The sequence below is a fragment of the Xiphophorus hellerii genome, chromosome 7 (genome assembly GCF_003331165.1).
Source record: "Xiphophorus hellerii strain 12219 chromosome 7, Xiphophorus_hellerii-4.1, whole genome shotgun sequence".
Taxonomy (NCBI): domain Eukaryota; kingdom Metazoa; phylum Chordata; class Actinopteri; order Cyprinodontiformes; family Poeciliidae; genus Xiphophorus; species Xiphophorus hellerii.
In genome coordinates this window covers 6743517-6768043 of record NC_045678.1, presented here as the reverse complement: position 1 = coordinate 6768043, position 24527 = coordinate 6743517, and the positions used below count along the sequence as shown (strand labels likewise).

The window sequence follows — 24527 nt, the reverse complement described above, 5'->3', positions numbered from 1 at the left end:
AAAATGTTTCCATAATTATTGACTGTAAGAAAAGAAAAACACTTCCTCTTGGTCTGTTTTTGCTCCTCTTTTGGAAATGTTGCTACCTTGTAAAACTAAAAAAAAAAAAAAAAAAAAGAAAGACAGTGATGCTTTGTTTATTATTGAAGGCGGATCTAAGAGAATAAGAGTTATACAATAAGTTTCCTCTTGTAAACATTTTTCAGAGACAGAACTCGTCTCCGAAAAATCGCTTCATTCAGAAATGAAATGAAAACAAAACCCAACAGGTCACAGTTTAGGTCACGTTGATGGAAAATCAGATGGATTAAGTATCTAAGTTACCAAAATGTTTCATTACCTCAAAACTCACTGGCTTTTTTCTCTGACCCAAACAAGACGACGACGATGCAAAACGGCCTCCAGGGTAACACGCCTATGTCTAATTTTTGATGTAGCTCCGCTGTTATTTCTATTCGCTGTCCTCGGCGTGGACTCGCCCGTCACGAAGTGCCACACACCTGCACGAAGTCGTGCGACCAGGGAACACCCCGCCTGATGTCGATGTCGTTCACACACAGCGGCGCCTCGTGCCTGGCGGAAAAAAAATTAAATAAAAAAAACACAATCTGAAAAACATTACTGAAAATGTTTGCAGATTAACACCTGTAAAAAGAATTTTCTCGCTCTGCTAAACCAGGTCAGAAATTATTCAAATGTTTTGTGGAGAGGCTTTTACACCTCCATGGGAAACATGGAGAATTTTACATTAATACTGCTGGATGTGAGCCTCTCTCTATTCACCAGTGAAAATAAGTACACACACTTTCTATTGACTAAACAGGCACAAAAAAAGCCATAAAAAAACTCATAAGCACAATTGATAACTTTTTGCCACCCTTTGATGGAGTGGCGCCCTGGACAATTGCCATATTCTGTTCTTAAATCCATCTTAAATGCATCTCTTCTTATTTCAGTGACAAATATTTAACATATTTGGAGCATCTCCACATCTCCCCCAACAAGTTGGACGCAATTATGTATATTGACGTTTAAAACACCCATCAGAGTCCTCTCAGTTTTAGTCACACACTGCAAAAACACAAAATCAAGTCTTTTTGGTTTAGTTTCTTGTGCGAATATACCTGAAATAAGACAAAACTAGCTTCTGATTCACTTTTCAGCAAGACACAGGAGCTTGTTTTCATCAATAATCCCTTAATAATCATTTTAAAAACGACTAGTTCCGCTGGCAGATTATTTCACTTATAACAAGGCATTTTTTCCATGTTCTAAGTGAAATAATCTGCCAGTGTACTTGTACTTTTTCATCAATATTAGGGACTTATTCCCTTAAAACAAGCCCATGTTTCTTGCTGAAAAATTACTTACAAGTTAGTTTTTCCTTTGTTTTAAGTCTGCTAAAATACTTGAACTAGAAATGAGACAAAAATTAATGATAACATTTTATGTTTGCTCTGCAGAACTTGGAATAAGAAACAATCTACTAAAAGTGTGTGACCTTCATTATTAGAATAACCTACAGTCAGTACAAAGAGCCGTACATTGTCTCTGTTCATGGGACGGCAGGGAAAGCTGAAAAGCCAGCTTGCTGAACGAGCACCAACCTGTGGAGCGGCAGCTCCGAGACGCACACAGACTTGACGTGGACGTCTCCCTGCCTGTAGAGGCGAGCGCCCGTGTTTTTCAGCCTGATGGAGTCGATCTGGCACAGGGCCGCAGGGTGAGCCAACACCCTCCTGTACACCGTCGTTTCAGGCTTACTGCAGGAAACGCAGAGTGTGAAGATAACGCCACTAAACGTCGTTGTTAAAAAGCTTTTGAACAATCATAGACATCGTCGCTTGTGTGTCTTTACTTTGCATAAATTCAGATGAACTGCAGGCTGAAGTCAAACGTTAGACCAAGAGGGTAAAGACCTCGTTTTAAGAACATTTAGGTTCTTGAAACAACTCCTAAAAGAGTCACAGCAGTAATTTAAAAAATAATTTTATGAACTATGAAACCATTACGTTTGTATTGGGTGCTTATTTACAGAGAAGCTGATGATTGCAAACATGGGAAATGGAGGTAGGGGGCGTTGCACCACCAATCATCTTCATAAGAGGAAACACATTATGAAAGCGTGATGTTAAGGATGTTCTGTTCACAGCGACTTATGTAATGTTTTTACTTAAAAGAAAATAATTTACATAATTTAAACTTAACAGTTTTATTGATTTTTACACTCTTCATTTAGATCATTACTCTGAACTGATCCATTTTTCAGTTTGAGTTGACCTGTCATTGGGACTCTGCATCGTACCTCTAATTCACATGTAAATAATCATCAACATCTTCGTAAAACAACCTTCCACTGAAAACATGACAACAGTTAGAAGCTTCATAAATCAGTGTTTGGAAAAACTACTTTGAATCATTTTTGGGAATCGGAGCCATTTTGTCTGTAGAGGGTTTAGCACACTAACGGCTAATGTGCTAAGGCAGCTTTAGCCTCTGGGACCAACTAATGAGGATTTGTGCTGAACGGAGACAACAAAATAGCAAGGCACCGTTCTTAATATGCTTTCTTATCCAATCTTGATGTGCCAAGAAAGCTCTAAAATGGAACGACACATCAAACGGTGACACGCTTGAGTTCTATACTGTCTCTTTAAAAATAAAACGTATGACCAACTTAAAGCTGCAGTATGTAACTTTTATACAGAATATGTTTTTTACATGTTTGTTGAAACTGTCACCATGTCATGACGGTATAATATTAGACAGATAATCTGCGAAAAGATCAATCTCCTCCACCTCCTCCCTGAGCTGCTACTGCTGTCTGAAGAAATGCACCACAAACAACCAATCAGAGCCAGGAGGCGGGTTTTTGCGCTGTCAATCAATCTCATGCAAGTGCTGCTAAATGTAAATGGGTTGTTTCTAATTCACAATGGGAGGAGACAGAGGAGCTCAATATTTTCACAGATTATCGTTCTTATACCAGATAATCACCAGATTGTGACAATTTCAATAAATATGTAAAAGAAAAAAAATGTTTTAAATAAAAGTTACAAGTTAAAGTTAGCTGCTTATCCCCTTTAAACAAAACCTCACAGCCAAGCAGCACATCCTTCAAATAGGACACTTTCTACTCTAATATAAGGCACAATATTACAATATACAACCGGTTTTTTCATCATCATCATCAACTTTAACTGAACATTAAAATTCTAATTATTTTTCAGGCATGTTGTCGCTTATTCTTTTCCATGCATGTATGGCTTTTTTTTGTACACAAAATGCATTTTCTGTGCCCAAAATATTAAAAGAAACCTAACAAATCCCACAATTTACAATCGGCCACCCACTACAAGACATCTTAAGGTCCCGAGCTTTGTCTGTCGTGTTAAAAGAAAAGCCGAAAAGTGGAAAAAGAAAATCCCGGTGAACTCCAGCGAACTCGTTCAGAGCTGCTTGTGCTTTCTCAGCGTTCCTGCCTCGGTTTGCCGCACCTGGCCGGAGCTGAGCACCTCTCGGCTCAGAATAGAAGCTCACCCTTCAGGGCGGAAATGCATGCAAAGAATTTGCTTACGAGCACATTGGTAAGGCAGCTGCATTACTATCCATCACCCCAGGCTAAATAAAGGGGGAATCTGGGGGGAAAAAATGTCACACTGATATTTGGACTACTTTATCCTAAATTAATGTGTTTAGATTTAACTGCAAGCACAAGGGGCGTGGGGATCAGTTTTGTTCCAGCGTGCATCAGTCTAAAAAAAAAAACAAACGTGTTTCTTTATGTTTGCGTTATTTGTGGTACCTGAGGTGTTACGCTCAGTTTTTAGAGGGAACACAGGTGGGCCTGCTTGTTGTTATATTTGCCTGAAGTATGAAAGTGGTGTGGATACAGGTCAGGAGCTTCAGGAAATGCTAACAGGAGGGAAACGAGACATCAGCTACTTGGATGTTGGTTCCCAGAGGTTCTGTCCTCCAAGCGGAACAGCTGGAATCTCGGAGAGAGGGGGAGGGCGTTTACAGGCTGAGCATCTGAATTAAAGGGATTAGCGTCTGCAAGATGAAAGGCGTCCACAGCAGAGTGATAATCTCACCGGGTTAGCGCTAATAAACCAACAGCCTAATGTGAGGCTGCAGCAAACACTGACTCAGGAAAAAGAAATTCGATCAAAGCTGGAAAAATATTCCAGTTCCACACATTTAGATTCTCTCAAAGTGAAAACTGAATCGGTTTTTTAGTAATCGCTACAGCAACTTTGAGGACTTTTTATGCTAGCTTATCCGTGAACGGGATTCACTTTGGTCCAATCATGAAGAAATGAGACAGAATGTGCAACGTTTCAAATGAAGATACATCTGTGACGTGTGGACGATTCTAACAATGCGCCCCCGTTTGGAATATTGAGCGTCTAATAGGATGAAGGGTGTCTTAAATCTCATGTGTGGTTGATGTGGGGGGTTTTTATGGCACATTAAAATCTTCTTAAAAAGGAAAAAAGTAACTTAAGATATGCCTTTCATTAACTTTTAACATTGTTTTTCTTTCATCCTAGTTTCATCGTAAGTAGAAATATATACATGGAGGAGCTTTTACTCGGTAGCAGACTTTGATGCACACATTCATCATGTATTTTCCAGGGATATAGTATCATTTTGTAGCATAATCAAGTACCTTCAGTTGTTATAAAAATGCTATATATATATATTAAACATGACTTAAAAGCTTTTGAGCTTGTAATTTAACACCTTGAATTGGGCCTCTGTCTCTTTAAGAAGCTCCTGGTCTCTCTGACACTCCGCCTTCAGGAAGTCATCATTACATGGATCCTCTATTAACCATTTAACAATGTTTTTACCAGTTTTTAAAAGTCAATTTTTCATAACACCGCCTTTTTAAAGTGAACTGAATACATCAAGTATTTTTTTTTTTTAAGACTGACCCACATTCTGCTCTTCTTGTATTTTCCCTTTTTATGTTTTGAGTGGTTTTTTTCACTTTGCGATCCATTTCTCCAAATATTTGACTACTTTGTTCATTTTATTAAAAATATTGGACAGTTCTTGGTGAGTATGTAGGAAAAAAAACAAAAAAAACCCGACAAAATATTTTTGAAAATTTTCTATTGAAAAAAAAAGTACAATTTTTGTTCCCTTCTAGTGTTTTCATTTTGTTAATTTTGGCCAATGTGGCAGAAGGTTTGGGCGCCACAGGCCTACACGCTGATATTTTTGACACAAAGGAAAAACAAAAGAAATCTGTAATTCACCAAAAGAGTCAGAAAGAAGAAAGATTAAACCTCTGGGCCACAATAACGTCCATAAGTGATATGAGTCTCTGATGATCTGAATTGAAGGATAGTTAGGTAGAACCTACAGTCTGAAGCGGTGCTCCGTTCCCTGGCTCCAATTCGTCAGCGTCACCTCCACCTCTGCACTCTTATCCAAGGGGGAAACTTCCAGCGTCAGCAGAATATGATGCGCTAGGTGAGGAAAGTTTGATTTCATTTCATCACACATTTCATCTGGTTGACTGAAGAGCTGCAGAATGTTTGGAAAAGTTCTGAACGTACCACAAAACGGTGCCGAAGAAGTCGTGAGGAGGAAGACCTTCTGCTGTTCGGGAATGGGTGACATGGCTATCCCGCTCTTTTCCTGCAAACCTGAAACACACACCGCCAGCACTACTTACTATAGTGGGACATAATTCAGAAAAATAACAGAATAGAGAATAGAAACGTAACAAACCCTGTAAATTCTAGACACTAACAGGTACCATAGAATTGCACAAAAATCCGTGAGGGACGGCGGAGTCCCTGCTCGAAATTCAGTGAAAGAGGTGAGCCTTGTGCCAGAAGCCCATTAAAATGCTGTTTACATCGTTTTAAACTGTGTGATTGTGAGCGTGAGTGGGAATAAAAGTAGCAACAGGTATTTTGTTCCATATAACACAGTAGGAGTGTAACAGGTAAACCTTCTATGGATGCAAACTCGACTAAAAACCCACCTGTTTAGGATTGTACTTGAAACGTAATCAATTACAAATTTATTGATGGAACCTGAATTAATGTCGTGGTTTGATTGTTGATTCTATGTTGCATTGTGTTTCTGTGTTTGATGTGATGTAAAGCACTTTGAAATGCCTTGCTGCTGAAATGTGCTATACAAATAAAATTTGATTGATTGGTTGATTGATTGATAATTCATTATCAGAAAATGGGGAAATTTCTGTGCTGCAAAATGGCAGACGATCACAGCAAACATTGAACATAAAATATTTATAAAAACAGAATAAAACATTAAGATATTTTACAGTAAGGGCACAATTTCAACATAAATATTGTGAAGTTATAAAAAATAATGTACTCCAGGCCAAAGGAATGTGCAACTGGGTTGGAAAGTTACAAAAAAAAAAGAAAAAAAAAAAGGTGCTGATGGAAGCTGCAATGTGGTAAAACCAGACCGACAGACCGAATCCGCTGGTGTTAAAGGATATATTTAGTTGTTGCTGTTATTTTATGACATAAATTACAATATTCCTCAAACAGGCCGTACGGTTTTCCATTTCTGTGTTGTGATTGTACATGTAGTGTGTAACGTCTGGGTAAAACCTCAACACCAACAGTTCTGATCAGGGTTGCAAATTAAATTTATTTACAGAAACTAATAGTGTTGATAAAGTCATCAGACTTTACAAAGGGCTTGTAGGGCAGTAGCCCAGGGCTTCAGCTCAATGGGGGCATAAACATTTTTATTACTATTCTTTTTTTCTTTTTAATAAATGCCTCTTTTGGATTGCACTTTATTTATTTTTTATTTATTTCAAACAGACAAAAGTACAAGCAAGAAAGAAGAAAAATAATAAAAATGAAAACACATTATCATGCCCAACTGACATGCAATTTTACATTATCTGTTCAAAACCGAGCAGGAAGAAGACACAAGATGTTATGATTTTCTGCCCGTGGACTTAACTTATATGAATTGTAACAAAATATTGTGACTTTTATGAAAAAACACTATTCAAATATTTGAACATTTAAATTTTTGGTGGAATAAAATGGGGCTATTTATGTTTTATACATAAATTGAACCTACCATGGATCAATTTATGTATAAAACAATATATTAATGTATTGTAATTTGCATTATTAGAAGAATTATTTTGTAGTGGATTTGGTACCATAACTGGCTCCAGCCCGAGGGCTCACATCTTTGTAAATCCGGCCCTGGTAATCACATACATCTGTGTTCTCCAAAATAAAATAGCATAAAGAGCGGAGATGAAACACTGGCAGAATAAGAGTTGGGGTTAAAAGTGTCATGATGCATAAATATAAAAGTGCCTCCAACAATTTAAACGTAGCATGCTCAGTAGGAGCGGACAGAAGTCACATGCGGGATGCCCCAAAGGTTCAATCCTGGGACCCCTTCCATTTAACATCTACATGCTCTCTCCATCTCAGGTTATATCAAGAAATAAGATTAGTTAAGATTTGATGATACACAGTTCTGCATTACAATGTCACTATGGGACTGTGGATCCATCCAATCACTGCACAGATTCCCAGAACAGATCAATGTGTTTATTTGCCACAACTGTCTCCAGCTGAACAGAAACAAAACTGAAGTTATTATCTTTGGACCTAAAAGGAGCGATCTAGAGTCAACGCACAGCTTCAGTTATTACAGTTACACAAATCAGGCCTGAAACCTGGGAGTAGTGAGGAACTCTGACCTGAACCTTCAGAGACGCATAAAGACAGTTACACATAAAGGCCTTCTGTCACCTGAAGAACGTTTCCAGGATTGAATGACTAAAGTTCCCAGCAGGAACCAGAACTAAACATGGAGAAGCAGCATTACGTTTTTATACATCTCAAACGTCCAGCAAACTGCAAAACAGCTGAAACACTGATTTTCTTTAAATCAAGGCACCTGTTTTTATTAGAAGTAACCGGGACATTGATCAACATATTTGATGAGTAATGATGATTTTGATTATGGTATTTGACAAAATATAATGTTTATTCCTTGTTACATAATTGGTGACTGTGTGATGTTTTATGATGTAAAGCACTTCGAACTGTATTGTTGCTGAAATGTGCTACAAATTGAAAGCATCTAAGATGGGTTTCTGCATTTTATTTTTTACTTTTATGCTTTCTAATAAGACCAAGTGTGAGAGACTGAGAGTCCTTACCTATAGCTGGACATCTGCCCTTGAAGACCCCGCAGTCCACGCAGCTTCCCTTCAGGAAGTCCTCATAAGAGGCGCACGGGATCCCCATCAGCTGGCACGTGCCGTTAAGCGCGCTCATGTAGACGTGCAGCGCCCTCATGTGGTCACAAATCACATAGCCGTACACTGGAAATAGTAGAAAAACTGACAACACACAGGAGCCGGATTTTGACAGACACTAGATCAAAATGAGAGGGGAGGAAAAAAATGTAAATAAAATCTCCCCCCTCAGGTGAGAGGCTGTTGACTATTACTACAACATACTGATGAAAAATCAGAGTTAACAAAAAGGGCTGTTCAAAAACCCACTTGAGGCAAATCTGGAACGAGCACATCCAGTCTGGTCCATCCCACCGTTCAGGAAGAAGTCCACATGACCGACAGGAATGGAGATGCCAAAATCTGGCAATAAAAAAAAAAAAGAGAGCGAGAGAGAGAGAGAGGGGGGGAAAGAGAAATACTGGCGAGATTTTTTACTTGGGAGGAAGCAGAAAAGACTGAAACAAATACTTTTAAGACGTTATAGTTTCCATGTCTTCCTTCCAGCAAAATTTCTCATGGAGAGCTAAGGTAGTAAACCAAACTAAAATTATGGCATTCAGAGAGACATTAAACGTAAGAGGAATCAGGAGGTTTTACATATGAAGCGCGTAGTTTAAGTCTTCGGACGAAGGCTCGTCGCATCCCGATCCAACAGTAAGGAAACGCGAGTGGGAGGTGGACTCACGATCAGAGTCGGTGTGGATGGCGTCCACAAACAGAGCGTCGGTGGGGTCCAGCCGGTCGTAGGTGTCGGCCCCCTTAAACATGGGGCCGGCGGGGTCGAGACCTGCGGGACCAGAGGGACAAAGAACAGTCGGGAACGTCCGGAATTTGTTTCTGCACATGGCTGACCGCTGAGCTCTTATATCTGAGAGATTGAGAAGTTTTAGATGCGGTGAAGGTCTTTCTCAATAAATGAAGGCAATAGTTCTGATGAGAAGAACTGCAGCACTTAAAGCCTGACTTCTAATGCATTCATTCAGTTATGAGGAAAACAGGAACAAAAATGTTCTGTTTCCACTTTTTGGTCACACCCAAATGTTTCAGACCATCCAAGTTTACAATCAAATATAAAAGTACTTTATTTAGTAACAGAATAAAGCAACCCAAACTCGTTAGACTGTGTGTAGAAGAGCAACTTCCTGCCAAGCAACAAGTTGAACAATAAATCAATAACAAGATGTAGCGCGACACATGCAACTATAGACGCATTTCTATGCCAATAGAAAATACAACTGATAGAATATCCAATGTTCAATAAAAAGAATATTCACTGAACTCCCATCTGGAACCGCACGGCATTCTGGGGGCTGTAGGCGGAGGAAAGTCTTTAGCTGCTCAATCTCTCACCCAGGTTGGTCGCGTCAACTAACTCACTCGCTTTCTGGTTACCTAGCAACTCACTCACTCTTTGGTTACCTAGCAACAACCTATTCAGTCACTTAGCGCAGCAACAGTTTCAGGTTTCGCCACCGTGACTCATAACCGCTTGAAAATAATAAAAAACAAAAATCATGTCAAGTAAAAACCGTGGATGAAACAGGAAAGGTCATGACACCAGTTTGGCTGTGCTTCAAGTATTTAAAACAAAGAAAATGAATCAATAATCACAAACGCTTATATCATGATATGTTTTTCCGCCATATTGACACCAACCCTCTGTTACTGTTATAACTGATGATGAGTCTCTTAATTTGCTCTAGACTAGAAGAGTCTTTGGTTGGTTTGAAGTCAGCAACACGAGAGAGAGAGTTCAAGCACAAGCTGCCTGTGTTTTGGTCAGTGATGTTGCTTTCAGAAATCACGCTACTTCTGAGTGCTGGGAAACTTTTATGTTATAAATGTCTGACTCCATTTCACCTCGGTATAAATATGGCATGATGTTAAGTCTCACTTCTCTGAGCAACTTTAATAACAGGAAAGACATAGAAATAAAGTCAGACATCGAGCAGGAAACGCCTACAAGGAAACAGCTACTCGTCTAAACGTGTATCAGTAGCCATAGCAACAATTAAAAATGTCTAAAACAACTGGAAGAAGTTAATCTTTCCACCACAAACAATGAGGAGGATGGGAGGAGAGGTTTAAAAACCTCCAACCTTCAATCAGTGATTTCAACTTTTTTTGTTATCATATTAGCACAAAAGTTAAGCATAAATCTGAGGCTCTAACACGTCTTTTAATGGGAATTAAAATATTTAGAAACTTTTCTATCTGCCTTTCACAGCTAAATTAACCATGATAACTCAGATAAAACCTGCTTTTAAACATGAAGGCTGGATCCTCATGAAATGATCCAGAGGAAAGTGTTTTGAATTTTGAAAGATTTTCTTTTTTTTTTCCCCAAAATTTAATTTTAACGAGCATTTCTGATTTTGAAGCGGAACAATTGTAAGTAGAACATACAAAAGAAGGAGTAAATTTTCGCCAAAAAACTCAAGAAATTTAGAGATTAATCTCAGACATTTTCTGGAGGAAACTTGGACATTTTCTGAGCTTCGGAAGATGAAAATGTTTGACTTATGGAGATCTGAAATTCTCTTGGTTTTTCTAGAAATTTTCTGAGATTTAATTAAACATTTCTGAGACTTTTTCTTGAAAATCTTCAACTTTTGGAGATCCAAAATTTCCATGTTTTTTTCCTGGAGAATTTCTGAGATTGATCTCAAAATTTCTGAGTTTTTTTCTCTGAAATTTTCAACTTTTGGAGCTCTGAAATGTCCTCTTTAGTTGGAGCTTTTCCTTGCAACTTTTTGACTTTTGGAGATACAAAATATCTTTTTTTTTAATTTTCTGAGATGTATCTCAAAATTTCTGCATTTTTTATTGCAAATTGTCAACTTTTGGAGCTCTGAAATGTTCTTGTTTTTTGGTTGTTTTTTTTTTTTTTAGAAAATTCCTGGGATTAATCTCAAAATGTAGGAGTTTTTCCTTGCAACTTTTTGACTTTTGGAGATACAAAATTTCTTTTTTTTTTTAATTTTCTGAGATGTATAAAAATTTCAGCATTTTTTATTGCAAATATTCAACTTTTGGCGCTCCAACATTTCCTTGTTTTTTTTTTTTTCTCTGAAAATGTCTGAGATTAATCTTTTTACAGCCGACATACAGAACACATTTCAACTTTAAGTGCTAATTTTTTATGACATTGTCACCTTTTTTTTTTAATCCCAGCATAAATATTTTCAGGCCCGTGTCAGTGATGCCTCTGAAACATTCAAACTGAAGCAAATCCTCCCCAGTCAGCGAGCAGGGCCTCTCATGCTCAGGTCAACAGCGCCGCATTGTGCTGTGGGCTGCGTAGATCATCTGAAGAGCTCTGCTAATCTCCTAATGTCATCCCCAGGCTGAAAGCGAGACTCTGACTGTGGAGGCAGCTGGAGGACACCAGACACTCCAAACAGCAGCTCTGCAGGTTGCTTCTCCGTGGTTTTTATAAATCAGAGGAGAAGAACTGCAGACTGGTCACTTCCTGAGCTCATCAGTCAGGAGTGGGCCCTGCGGATTCACCTGTGATTCTTCCGATCTTCCCCTCGAACACCGTCCCCACGAAGCCGGCCACATGGGCTCCGAGACTGACCCCGATCAAGTGGAAGGATTCCAGTCTGCAGCCGTGTCTCTGCTGAAAACAAGATTTTTACTGCCAAGTTATCACTATAAGCTACGGAAGAGGATTAGAGCCACTGAAAAAAAATCACTTAAAAAAGAGGAAAATATTCTGGCCTTTACTGTCATTGTAGATAGAAAAAAAAGGAGAAAATTTCTATCAAAAAACTCAGAAATTGAGATGAAGCCCAGAAATTTTATAGAAAAAAAAACAAAAAAACAAGGAAATTTCTGAGTTTGAAAAATAAAAAAATATCCTAGAAAGACACTGACATTGTGAGATTGGTCTCAGAAATTTTAGAGAAAAAAAAAAAACGTGGAAATTACTGGTTTAAAAGTTGAACATTTTCGTCTTTTGGAAATTTTCTGGAAATTTGCATTGTTTTATTCCTAGCAAATTTTCCACTTTTCTAACTCAGAAATTCCCATTTTTTCTCAAAAACTTCTTAGATTAGTTTAAAAATGTCAGTGCTTTTTCTAGAAAACGTTCCAACTTTTCAAACTCAGACATTTCCTTGATTTTTCCAGAAAAATGTTTCCTACTATTCTCTTTTTTCCTGCCTACAATGGCCTGAATTTGACGCTGTAGGACTCCGACTCCAATCTCAAATTTCGGACTTTTTTTTCTCAGAACCAGAATTGTTTAAATTATTTATGCACCGTCAGCCAAACCAAGTCTTAAAACTCAGATCTATCAAACGCTTTCAGTATGAATAAAATGCAGGTCCAATAACAAGGAGAATATTTGAGTTGTGACGTTTTTGCTAACACCATAATTGACATGCATCAAAGCATGTTTGGTTATTTACTTGGATTTTGACATAGATGTACACAGAATTAGAAAGCTGAGTTTAAAGTCAGATTTCTTCTTTCTTTGGTTAGTGGCCTTCATCTTCTTCCGTTTGCTTCATAAAATTTTTTACTTACAAAGCCATAAAGTTTAAACCCCATCTAAAAGGTTATGACTGTTCTGCAGAATTTCAAAGAAAACATGATAAACTTGACAAAATAAAATTCCCTCCTCTCTCTCTTTTTGTTTTTTTCCCCATCTGTCTTGCATTATTTACGACAAACCAGCGACACACAATCAACAATCGCAGGAATGTCTTAAAACAATAACGCGTGCGCCTGCTTTGGTGCTTTGCGGTGAGAGCAGAACTCTCCAAAATCAGCACCGTCCCGCCAAACTTACAGGTAGTAAATATGTTGAGCCGCTCTCTCCGGTATTATTGATAGCCTTTGCTGTGAGCGTTTAAAACACAGCCGGGGAAAGGGAAGGCAGGCACTCAAGGTCATGTTTGCATCACTCTGTGGAGCTGGGAAGGTCAGCCTGACTCCCATACTACTCGGATTTACTTTCCTGGAAATCTCTGGCTGCCGACGCGCTTTGGCTCCAGCCGGATTCTTGTTTTGGCTGCTGCAAGGAGTGAACCCAGTAGACTCGCTTCCACTATCTCTACCTATATAAATCTCCTCGCTTCTCTTCTCACGGTCATGTTTTTGTGTGTGTGTGTGTGTGTGTGGGGGTGGGTGGGCGTGTGTGTGTGTGTAAAACAAAAGCTCTTCCTCGGAGCGGCGCAAAAGTATTCGCACCCTTGAGCTTGATTCCATTCAACCCCTTTACAACCTCATAAGTCGATGTATCTTCTAAAAATATGATTCATGGCATAGCATCTGCATGACGTTGTAAGCAGAGAAGCGCACAGTATTTAGATGTGATATCTCTGAATTAGGACTCGCGCCACAGAATTTACCCAAAAAATCTGAGATATTTGGCCGAGGCAGCCTGCCTTAGTTGGAGATCTGGCAGTAGCTCCATGATACATAGCAAGAAAAGTCAGAGCTTTTATTTAAAGGTTTTTTTTTTCACACAAGCCATCAGTGGCAATTTTTGGTATCAGCGGTATGGCTCATTGCCCAGGGCGTAATTGTGTCAAGGGCAAAAAAAGAAGGAATACAAGTTATCTCACTTTTCTTTTTTTTATAACTTGTTGTCATTTCCATACGACACAGGCTGTGTTTCTATCCAGTTGGTGTCATTTTCAGCTTATCCCAGTTTTCCTGTGTGGGCAGAATTTCCCCGTCTGGGCGGAGATACAGAACGCTGCGTTGTAAAACCAACAGGCTGAAAAATTTTTTTTTATCCCTGCTGCTGTCAAGTCTGGTCAAGTCCAGGTCCACACAGTCAGGACTCATATGGACTTATTCCCGTCACGATAACCGACTCCCCTGGACGATAAATTCCCTCCAGAATGTATCGCGATAAACGATAACATTGTTGTTTTTGAGACCACATTCTCAAATTTCAATAAACTTTACATTCTGTAAACAAAGTTGTTCTTCAAGAAAAGGGACTAGTTGAGACTAAAGCTAGAGACTGAAGACTTTTATCATGCAGCTGTTTGTAGAAAGAGAAAAACGATAAATCATACAAGTGGAAATTATTGAGCTTGTTTTAATTGATCCTGCAATTAATTAATTATTGCGACAGGGTGATATGAACTCATCTTTGATTTTCTTGTGCGATTGTTTTGATGTCTTTGCTGCTGTCTGTGCAGCAAATTGCTCCTAATAAAGTTTACTTGACTTGTCATGCGAATTTTGAGCCAACTTTTAAAATGTTGCAAAAAACAAACAAACAAAAAAGAAAGGAAAATGCAAATTAGGCATTTTTCCATCTACTGGCAAAGCCAGATATTGAAGGAATTACGCAAACTATCACAGACCACACATATCAGTACAATGAAGAGACTCCTCCCCTCTGAGCTGGAGGTTTGGACTTTGAAATGTTCAGATTTCTGTGCCTGTAGTGAGGCACAGACTGACCACAGGCCGGGAAAGATTGCTACGTCAGAACGCATTCGGCAAATGTGTTTCCATCTTTACATTAACTCCTTCTCATAAATGCTAAAAAATAAAATAAAATAAAAAATAATAACTTTTTTTTTTTTTGCAAAATTGAGGAAGTTATTTTGAATTTTGCTCTTTCCTAGAGCCTTTTCTGATGCGATATTTCAAAATGTGCACAGATGGAAACAGAAAAGACATTCCTCAAGCATTGGTGGAAAGCAAACCAGTTCAAAACTTCTTCCACAGCTTATGGCAGAGGATCTTGGAACCTATTTTTACACCGTTTCTGGTTAGTTATTTCTTGTGTAAATGCTTTCTTCTGTCAAATGTTATTTTTTTCTATTAAAAGTACACATAGTTCCTTTAATAGAACTGTGTGTGCCGACTTGCGTCCTGTGAACATTGCATAGTGAGGCCTTTTGTTTCTTCTGCTTACCTGTCTTAGAACCAAGGATGAAATGTAGCTATTGTGCTAATTCCTGCATATTTACACTCCTATGAATTGTGGGTAACGTTGATTGAGGTGCCCTGTCCGAAACAAATAAATTACATTACAGGAAAATATGACCAAACATTGCCAAATGTATGTTGTATCTAATTCAAGACTCGAATTTGGTGTTTTATTAATAAGCTACTGCAAAAGATGGATGGACAGACAGACGGATGACTTTAGGTTGAGACAAGCACTAAAAAACCAGCACCATAAACCATGTCAGTCAAACCTGGTTGGAATTACTTTGTGCCGATACGAGATTCTTTGAAGCCCTTTGAATTTCTGAAACTGATTTGTGTGGGGGGAAGAAAAAAAAGGAAAACAATAAAAACCTGGCCGCATTCTCTGCTTCGTTTCTTTCCATCCGTCTAGCGCCAGCATCTGTAATCCCTCTCACCTGTAGCTGGTTGACGAGAACCGAGATCTGCAGGGCCACCTCCTTGTAGTTCTCCACCACCAGGTTGTAGGCGAAGGAGGCGCCGTAAATCCAGTCCACCACCACCACGTTGGCATCCTGAGCCTCGAGCAGGGCCTGGGCCAGGTCCGTAACCCAGGACGGCCTCCTTCCCAGGGCGCTGCAGGTTTGGGGGGTGTGGAAGGGGGGGGAGGAGTTCAGTTGGGTTTGGAGCAGCAAAAACAGACAAGGAAAAGAGTGGAGTTGTTGTTGGAACCGAGGCAGCGGGTCAACCGCGGTGCATGAAAGCAGAAACTACATAAAAAAATAAAAGGAATAAATAAATCAATAAAATGTGGGTTTAGATTTGCCAGATTGCTTTGATAAGGGCGTGAGTTGAGCGGTGTTAAGTTTGTCAGAAGTTTTGTTCCGTTGATTTGAGAACTTTAGTTTCTCTGCCATGTTTACAAGAGTTTAAAAAAAAAAATACAAAAAATAAACACAAAGAAACCTTCGAGTCAGTCTGCGGGAAGATGTATAAACAGTCTCCCTCTTTGCCTGAGTGCTGTAATCGAAGAACAGGACAGCCGTTCAAAAGTGTGTCACCACAGCTTTTATGAGCCTTGTGAGTCAAAAGTTTGGTTTAGCCTCTGGATGTTTTCCAAGCTTTTAACCATTTTCTTCTTCTTAATTTCAATTAAAAGGACAATACTATGTAAAATCCACTTTCTGGATTTTATTCCCTCATCAAAAACATACCTGGAGTGTTGCCTTGATTCTTTCATTCGTATTTGAGAAATCCTTTAATCTCCATGGCAACCGTTGAGCTTTGCGAAACACCTGGGTGGACTTAGCCCCGCCCTCAAGGCGCAGCTCTTCCTCTGAGCTGCAGTTTAAAAGCTCCCGCCTCACAGAGCATCCCTCCCCCACTACTCCTCCACTCGGCTCCTTCAGACTAGCCAGCAGCAATTAGCAAACACCCGGTGGGACTGAGCATCTGCTGAGCTCAATATAGGAGCTACTGTACTTCTCAGTGAAAAAATGTTGCTAGAGGGTTAATAGAGGAGCCATGTTGTGATGACTTCCTGGAGGTGGAGTTTCTGACAGAGTTTGAGTTTCTTAAAGAGACAGTGGCCTTAAACAGTGACAGTGGCCTGTTTAAGGCAGAGACAGTGGCCTTAAAGCCAATTTCAAGACAATTGTCTTGAAATTGTCTTAATTTCAAGACAATTTAACGCCTTGAAATTAACGCCTAATTTCAAGGCGTTAAATTAGGAAGTAAATTTTCTTTTAAGTCACATTTGATATAGAGCATTTTTATAACTGAAGGTATCATAGTTACTTGATTGTGCTATAAAATGGCACTATGTGTCTGGAAAACAGATAATACTGGCCCTTTAGAGTTATAAAAAGGAACTGATTAACCATTTTACTGCACCATGTGGTTGTGTGGATTTCAGCAAATAATAACTATCTTCATATTTAGATCCTTTTAATCCTTGAGACAGATCAAATAAAATAAAGACTTTAATGGAAATTTTCCTTCGGCTCTTCAGCCATAAAATAAAACCCATTCATACGATCACATTAAGCCAAACTGCACATACTGTATGTCGTTCTGTTTTCCAACTCAGAAAATATTTTTCCTTCTGAACCTTCGACTCACCTGAATCCATGGATGATGACCTTCGTCGGACGGGACGTGTTAAAGTAAGACGTGGGCTTGCCGACGGAGTCCTGGTCAAACTTTTGCGCGCAGTCCGGGTTTTTCCTGGTCAGCAGCAGATACTGGACTTCCACCCTCTGCTGCCGGTACTCCTGCCACCTGGTGTTGTTGAGCTCAGCACACTGACCGTCCTCCTGACTCTCACCTGAAGCTTGATGGACAAACACAAAAAAATGCTTTGCTGCTTTAGCCACTTACTGTAGGTTCGAGTATTTATATACGTTTTTGCTGAAAAAGCCTAAATTTGACAGGAACTGCTCGAACGTATGTATTTTCCCACCTGATTTAGTTTGATTTGAAATACTTAGTAACATTTTATTTAAAGTTTTTAAAAATATTTATCATAGTTCCCAATTACATTTCTTTCTTTCCAGCTGTCTTGACATTTTAAAAATGCTACAAAAATAGCAGTTTTGAGCTACGAGAATAAAATCCTTAGACGGTGTCCTCAATGTGTGATTAAACATAATTTAATCAAGACTGTATTTGGCATGAAAGTTGACAGGCCAAAGCAGAAAAATGCATTGCATTTGTATCGGACCATCAACTCACACCAACCCAGAGATCGCCATGGGAAATGTCGCCCTTGTGCTAACACCAACACACACCTCTTGGCCATCGACCCCCAAACCACTAAGTGATTTATTTAACTGCGGACCGGATAACCTTATATTCATTCTGTTGGTTTCAGTCAGAAGCAGGGCTCCTTCCCACGTAAAGAATCGGATCTTTACATTTTTAAAATGTTTATTCTTCCACGTCTTCGGTTTTGTTTTCTTGGCAAACGCGTCCGACTGCAAGTAGCATGTGGGATCTATTTGTATCCATGTCAACATTTGTACCACCACCCAATGCATTTGCATTTAATTAGCATTTACTAGTTCTACCAAGTCTCTTCAACAGAATAGGTAATGCATTTTACAGTGAAAAGTAGGTCATGAAAGACATCTGTGTCAAAGAGGGAGTAAATTCTTTGAAGTAAAATTTAAGGGTTTTAAGCAGTTCATGTTCTGAGGGACAAATAAAAATCAACCACAGCCTCCCTGGATAATGAGCAGATTTTTTGCAGAAACAATGAGCAACAAGGAACTCAACGTGATTAGGATTCAGCTTTGGTGAAAATGCTGGGAAACAAGCACGTGTACGGACACAACACCGGCTTGCAATTCCGACCACAGCTGTGCCTCCTCTCCTCCAGTTTGCACCAGTGAGATCTCTCTGTTATGTCCGTTACATCTTTCCACAGACTTCATAGGGACCAGATAATGGTGCAATGTGTCATGGCTGTGACAGAATTATAGCCAGTACGCTTTTATTGCTGAATTTATTTTTCTCCGGCGAAAAGAGAGCTGACCATCTTTCAGTTTTAGGGCTCTTGATATACTTCTGCTGCCTAGTCTATTAGGTACACCTGTTGACCCCATTGACTTTGAATGTGGCTCTTGGCACAGGATGCTGGTCAGAATATTTCTGAATCTACTAGGATTTGTACACAACTCAACTCAGACTTTTTTTTATTTCAAATAATGGGTAGAAATAAAAAAATAAATAAATCCAGAAAGCACCAGTTGTATGCATGGGCGGAAATCCTGGGGGGGGGGCTGGGGGAGTCTGGACCCCCCCAATCTTGAAAAAGTCTAGAATTGTCCCCCCCCCCCCAAGGAAATCATAAAATAAATCTTTGTATTTAAATAATATCAATATGAAAAGGCAAAAGAAACAAAGAATGAAATAAATCTGCCTTTTCATCCAAAAAAGAAATAAGGATGAATTTTTAGATCCACCCCCACCGTTGTTGGATCAATGGTTCAGTCCAACTTGTAGGCGGAGCAACAGCCCCGAAAGAGCCGCTGAAGTGAGGAGCTAGCTGTTAGCTGTGGCTCTGAAGCGCTAACAAAAAACTCTCCAATAAGTAAATACTTAAAGCAAAAGACACGCAACACCTTTTATTTATTTTCAATAGGAAGAAACACATTAACAATAAAATCGAACTACAGTTCGTTGTTTCATTACTCAAAATGAGCAAAACTGGCTACATTGCTTTGATAAACGTAGCTTTGTTTCCCTGTCGAAGGTAGTCAATATTTCAGTCATATTTGTCTCTCTAACTTTTGAGAGTTTTAACCAGGAGCGGCTGAACGTTACCACTAGCTGACAGCTCTGTATGGGAGTCCAGAGCAGAGGGGCTGTTGCAGAGCAGCCGACAGTAAAAAAAAAAAAAAAAAGTATACTTTTATTTCTTACCATCTTCAACGTAGAGCCTCCGAAACCACAAAATAAAATCTGAATATTTTTCTATAACAACCCTGGTGCTTTCAACATTAGGTTTAAGCTATGATACTCTCGAGATACTTATTATTTCTAGATACTTATAAATTCTCAGCCATCCAGGACATGGAAAAGCCAAAAAAAGGCTTTAAAAATAAAGCAACTTAAAAACTTATAACTTAAATAACACATAACCTCTATTGAGAGTTACTACAATAAAACGATATTTTTTGAGAAATTTTATTAAGTGGAGTTACTCAATAAAACTTGTTTTATTTAGAGCCTTACATTTTTGTAAAGGTGTAGCAGAGATTAGATCAGTGTCTCTTAACCAAACTCAGATCAAAACATCATTTGAATCTTAGTTTGACTTCTATGGGTCTCGACAGTTTGAGAAAAACACGTTTGATGTGCATTCCCACATTAACACATATTGTAAACTTTTTAAACCACATTTTACATGACATTTCAGTGCAACTTGAACAACCCCCCCCCCCCCCACCACCAAAAAATTGCTCTTAAAAAAAAAAATCACTGTTTATTGTCCCCCCAATAATGAAATGGGATTTCTTCCCTTGGTTGTGTGGACAAGAACGTCTTGTCAATGTCAGAGGAGAAAAATGTTACATGTTGAAACGCATTTTCGTTAGTAAGGTCAGAATTTGGTGTAATGGGCTCAACACACACCCATTCATTTGCTCGGTGACGATACAATAAAATTGTAATTTTGAGCTCGTACATGTAAGCGTACACACGCGGCTGGCGACGCGATAGAAGAAAGTTGAAAAATGTCCAACTTTTGACGCTTCCGCTGCTGTCGCTTCCGCGTTCCGCGTGCTGGGCTCACCCTGAATGGCGGGAAACTGTCGCTTTTTGCTGTGGGTCGTAGTTCCGCCGGTGTTGAGTCCGTAATGAATTTGTTTAAGCGCCACAGCTTACCTGAGTGTTGCCGAAGACCTGCTCCATCTTTTTATGTTAGCAGTTTACCCATGTTCCGGAAGCTGCCTGCTACCAGCAGGACAACGCAGGTGCAAATGTTCAAATCACGTAATTGGTTGAACACAATGACGTCACCTCACTGCTCATTTTGAGCACTAATCAAATAGAGTATATTTGGGATGGAGCTAGAGTTGCATCATAGATATATGCAGCCGACACTTCTAGAGTAGATGTTTAGTCTCATAGTGTCAATATGGAGCAAAATTAATGTGTCCCACTCTTTGTTCAGTCTGTTATGACATCTCAACAAATTTCAATACCATGTAAAAGTTCAATATCTTGTGCCTCTCATACAGATTCATTACACACAGAGTGAAATATTTCAAGTCTTTATTTGTTGTAATTTTGACAATTATGCCTTAAAGATAATGAAAATCCAAAATTCAGGGTCTCAAAAATGTTTAATACTGGGAAAAACCTTCATGTTGGAACATCGTGGCTTCACGTCAATTAGCTAATGAACTTATACAACACCTGGAACGGTTTTATTATCCTCCAAATTCTCTGTTAGTCTATGTTTTCTCACAATCTTTGAGAAAACTGTTGACATGACAGATGTTCAAAAGACTGACACTCTTTACAGGGAAGGTAAACCACAAAAGTTCATTCTTAAAGAAGCTGGTTGTGCTGCATCAGAGCTTGTTCATAGGACTCAGTGGAAGGAACGAGTGTGGTAGAAAAAGTTGCACCAGCAGCAGGGAAAACAGCAGCCTTAAGAGGATTGTCAAGCAAAATCCATTCAAGAATTTGAGGGAGTGTCACAAGGAGTGGACTGTGGCTGGAGTCGATGCATCAAAAGCCACTAAGACACGAATCCTCCACATGGGCTACAAATGACACATTCTTGTCAAGTCACTCCTGAACCAGAGAGAACACTTCTGGGCTAAGGTGAAAAAAAAGGCTAGACTTTTGCTCTGTGGTCCAAAGTCCTGTTTTGAGATTAAAGTATTTTCTGCATTTCATTGGTAAAATCAAGGTCCCAGAGCCTGAAGGGAGAGTTGAGGGGCACAATTCCAGACTGTAGACTTCCAATGTGAAGTCTACAGTCATTGATGGGTTGGTGTGCCGTATCTTCTGCTGGTTCTGGTCCACTGGGTTTTCTAAAGTCCACACTCAATAAAGGCATCTACCAGGAAGTTCTAGAGCACTTTATGCTTCGTTCTGCCGATGAGCTGGATGGAGATGCTGATTTAATTTTACAGCAGGACTTGGTACCTTCAGTGATTGTACTGGTGGTCGACTGGCCCACAAACTACCCAGACATTTCACTCCATGCTGAATATTTGGGTTATATATTCAAGAGGAAGACGAGAGACACCAGACCCAACAATGCTTACAACCTGACGGCAGCTATCGAAGCAATCTGGACTTCCGGTACATCTCATCAGAACCACAGGCTGATCGCCTCCTTGCCAAGGACATCCAACCAAGTAGTGAGAGCATAGAAATAAACATGCTTTTCAAAAGCCTGACACATCTGTTTAACTTTTTATTAATATTCTAAGTTCCCAAGACATTGAAATTTGGAATTTTCTCATTATTAAGCCAAAATGATCAAAATTACAAAACATTACGATATATTTCACTATGTGTAATGAATCTATAAAGCAAGTTTTGCTTTTTTTTTTACCCCTCCAGGGGGTCTTTTATGGGCTCTAGTGCCCTTATGTGATAGTAGGCTGACAGGAAACGGGGAAGGAGAGGGGGGAAGACATGCGGCAAATGTCGTCGGGTCCGGGAATCGAACCCGCGATGGCCGCGTCGAGGACTCAAGGCCTCCAAATACGGGTCGCGCTAACCACTACGCCACCACGGCACGCCCCGAGTTTTGCTTTTTTAAATGAGTGGCAAAACATATATAATTTTTTTTTCTTTTTTTTTTACAATGCCCTAGGTTTTTGTTGTTGTACCCTCATTAGATGCATCTGTGCTTCAGAAGTCTTGAATTAAAGGATTAGGTGGTAAGCAGGACTGTAGAACCAAGGACACAACTAAAGGTGGCAGGGCGGTGGCCATCAAGGACTGGGGTTTGACACGGCCTCCCTCGACAATTCACGCCGTTTTGAAGAAAACAAATCTGGAAGGGCAGCTACAAGAATGACAAGACGTTATGATTACAACAACCAAAGCCCCCACGCCTGGATTGAATGATCATAAGATAATTCAAATATTGCACAAAGTTATTATAATATTTTGCCCTACCATTGTATTCAGAAGTTGTGTCAAGAATAGAAAAGTCAGTATCTAGAACAAACTAACCAAAGAAATAGAAGCGAATGGAGTAAAATTGTTGTATAGCTTTGATCATACACTAAGAGTGTCCAGTTTCCTGTCTGTAAAATACAAACTAAAAGCTAAACTTAGAATACTCAATTAAGAACAACACTTAAATTATTTGACTCTGTATGCATATCACTGAGATTTAAGTTGCTAGTCATGAATGAAAGTTGGGTAGAGTACACCAAAACTTCACCCTACATCTTTTTGATCACAGTTATGTGTAATTTAACTTTGCTTGTATGTGTAGCACATACTCAACAAACTCCACTGTTAATACATCATAAAGAAGAAGTCACAATTAAATCATTTGGGAAAACTAAAAAAAAAAAACAGACATGCATGAAATACAGTACATAAAACCGTATTTAAAAGAAGAGGTGCACTCTTCATGGCTGCAGACATGACTACCTATTTACATAACAGGCACCGACTGCTTGTTTTCTAAGATTAGGCATTTTTAAGCAAGTACAACATGTCTAAGCTGAGAAAGCTCATTGGTATTTTCCCATTTAAATCCTGCAGACATGCAATTTGCCCAAACGCAAGACGACATCCAAAAAGTGCCTCACTGAGGAAGTTTCTAGCCTAAAGAGACGACTTACCCAGCACCTGTGATGAGCTGTAGACCAGCAGAATGCTGAAGAGAATGGCTTTGTCCTCCCAATGCATGTTTTTTTTCTTCTTTTCTTTTTGGTAAGTGAGCGCTGAATCAGGCCAGTGGCTGCCAAAGAGCTTTAGTTAGAGCTTAGCGAGCCTCAGCTGCTTGGTGGACGGAGGGAGGAAATCCCAGCTCTGAAGCCCTGGAACAAAACTCCGGGCTTTTAACTGGGAGCCAGCAGGTATGAGGCAAGAGAAACAAGTTGGGGATTTTGGTCAACTAGGTTTCTTTTCTCGTGAAGATCCAGTTAAAGCACTATGTGTCTCCACAACAACTCTCTGCCTGTCTTTTTTACCCCCCCCTCCTTTATGCTAATCCCAGCCTTCACATTTACTGGTGGCCGGTTTGTTTTCCCGTCTTTCATCCACCCCTCCGCCCCCCGCCAACCCTGTGTTTTGTGGTGAGGCACCGACTAGTTGGAGGTCTTTGCCTGGTGGTGAATCCATGACCTCATTTGTGTTCAATGGCTGTTTGTTTAAAAATGCTGGACTCTGGCCTAGCTGCCCACTGCTTTGTGTGGTTTCTGCGGTTTGGAAGAAAGCGGAGGAGGAGCGTCTGAGAAAGTGAGCCGGGGTCAAGCTCACAGAGAGACGGGGAGGAAAAGGTCGATCGGTTTATTTGTCTTTCAATTTCTAACTCCCTTATATAATTCATCCTTTCTTCTTCTTTTTTAAAAAAATAAATAAATCAAACTCACATACACAGCCCCCCCTTCACACAGTCACACAAACACACGCACAGATGTAATTCCCTGGAAAGAGGTCAAGGGTCTGAGCTGCAGCTGCAGCTGCCAGTCTTGTTGTGTTAATGGGGTTCAGAGCTCAATAGTAACGAAGACCTTAGTGGGAAAAGGGACAAACGTGCAATAAAAGCTAACTTTGGCAGCCGTCCGCGAAAATACGGGGGGCCATTTTCCCAAAAATCTAAAGTTTCTCGGAGAAACATGAAAAACACAAGTGGAGAAATTATGAT

The 24527-nt window shown here is 39.6% G+C and overlaps 1 protein-coding gene across 4 annotated transcripts; it reads right to left on the bottom strand.

The window, feature by feature from the left end:
* Positions 1-121: 121 nt before the first annotated feature.
* On the bottom strand, positions 122-23894 carry pla1a (phospholipase A1 member A). Of its 4 annotated transcripts, none has more exons than XM_032567578.1 (11): positions 23500-23894; positions 17291-17501; positions 15628-15805; positions 11792-11900; positions 8967-9068; positions 8549-8641; positions 8201-8383; positions 5571-5660; positions 5375-5480; positions 1608-1763; positions 122-573 (listed from the first exon to the last, which is right to left on the bottom strand). In XM_032567578.1, exons 1-11 carry the CDS (start codon positions 23564-23566, stop codon positions 483-485), a joined length of 1386 nt encoding a protein of 461 aa, XP_032423469.1. In that variant the 5' UTR covers positions 23567-23894; the 3' UTR covers positions 122-482. The 4 variants fall into 4 exon arrangements, with proteins under 4 accessions (XP_032423469.1, XP_032423468.1, XP_032423471.1 ...); XM_032567577.1 differs by having other exon boundaries at positions 11792-11903; positions 23500-23893; XM_032567580.1 differs by having other exon boundaries at positions 8201-8365; positions 23500-23893.
* Positions 23895-24527: the final 633 nt, after the last annotated feature.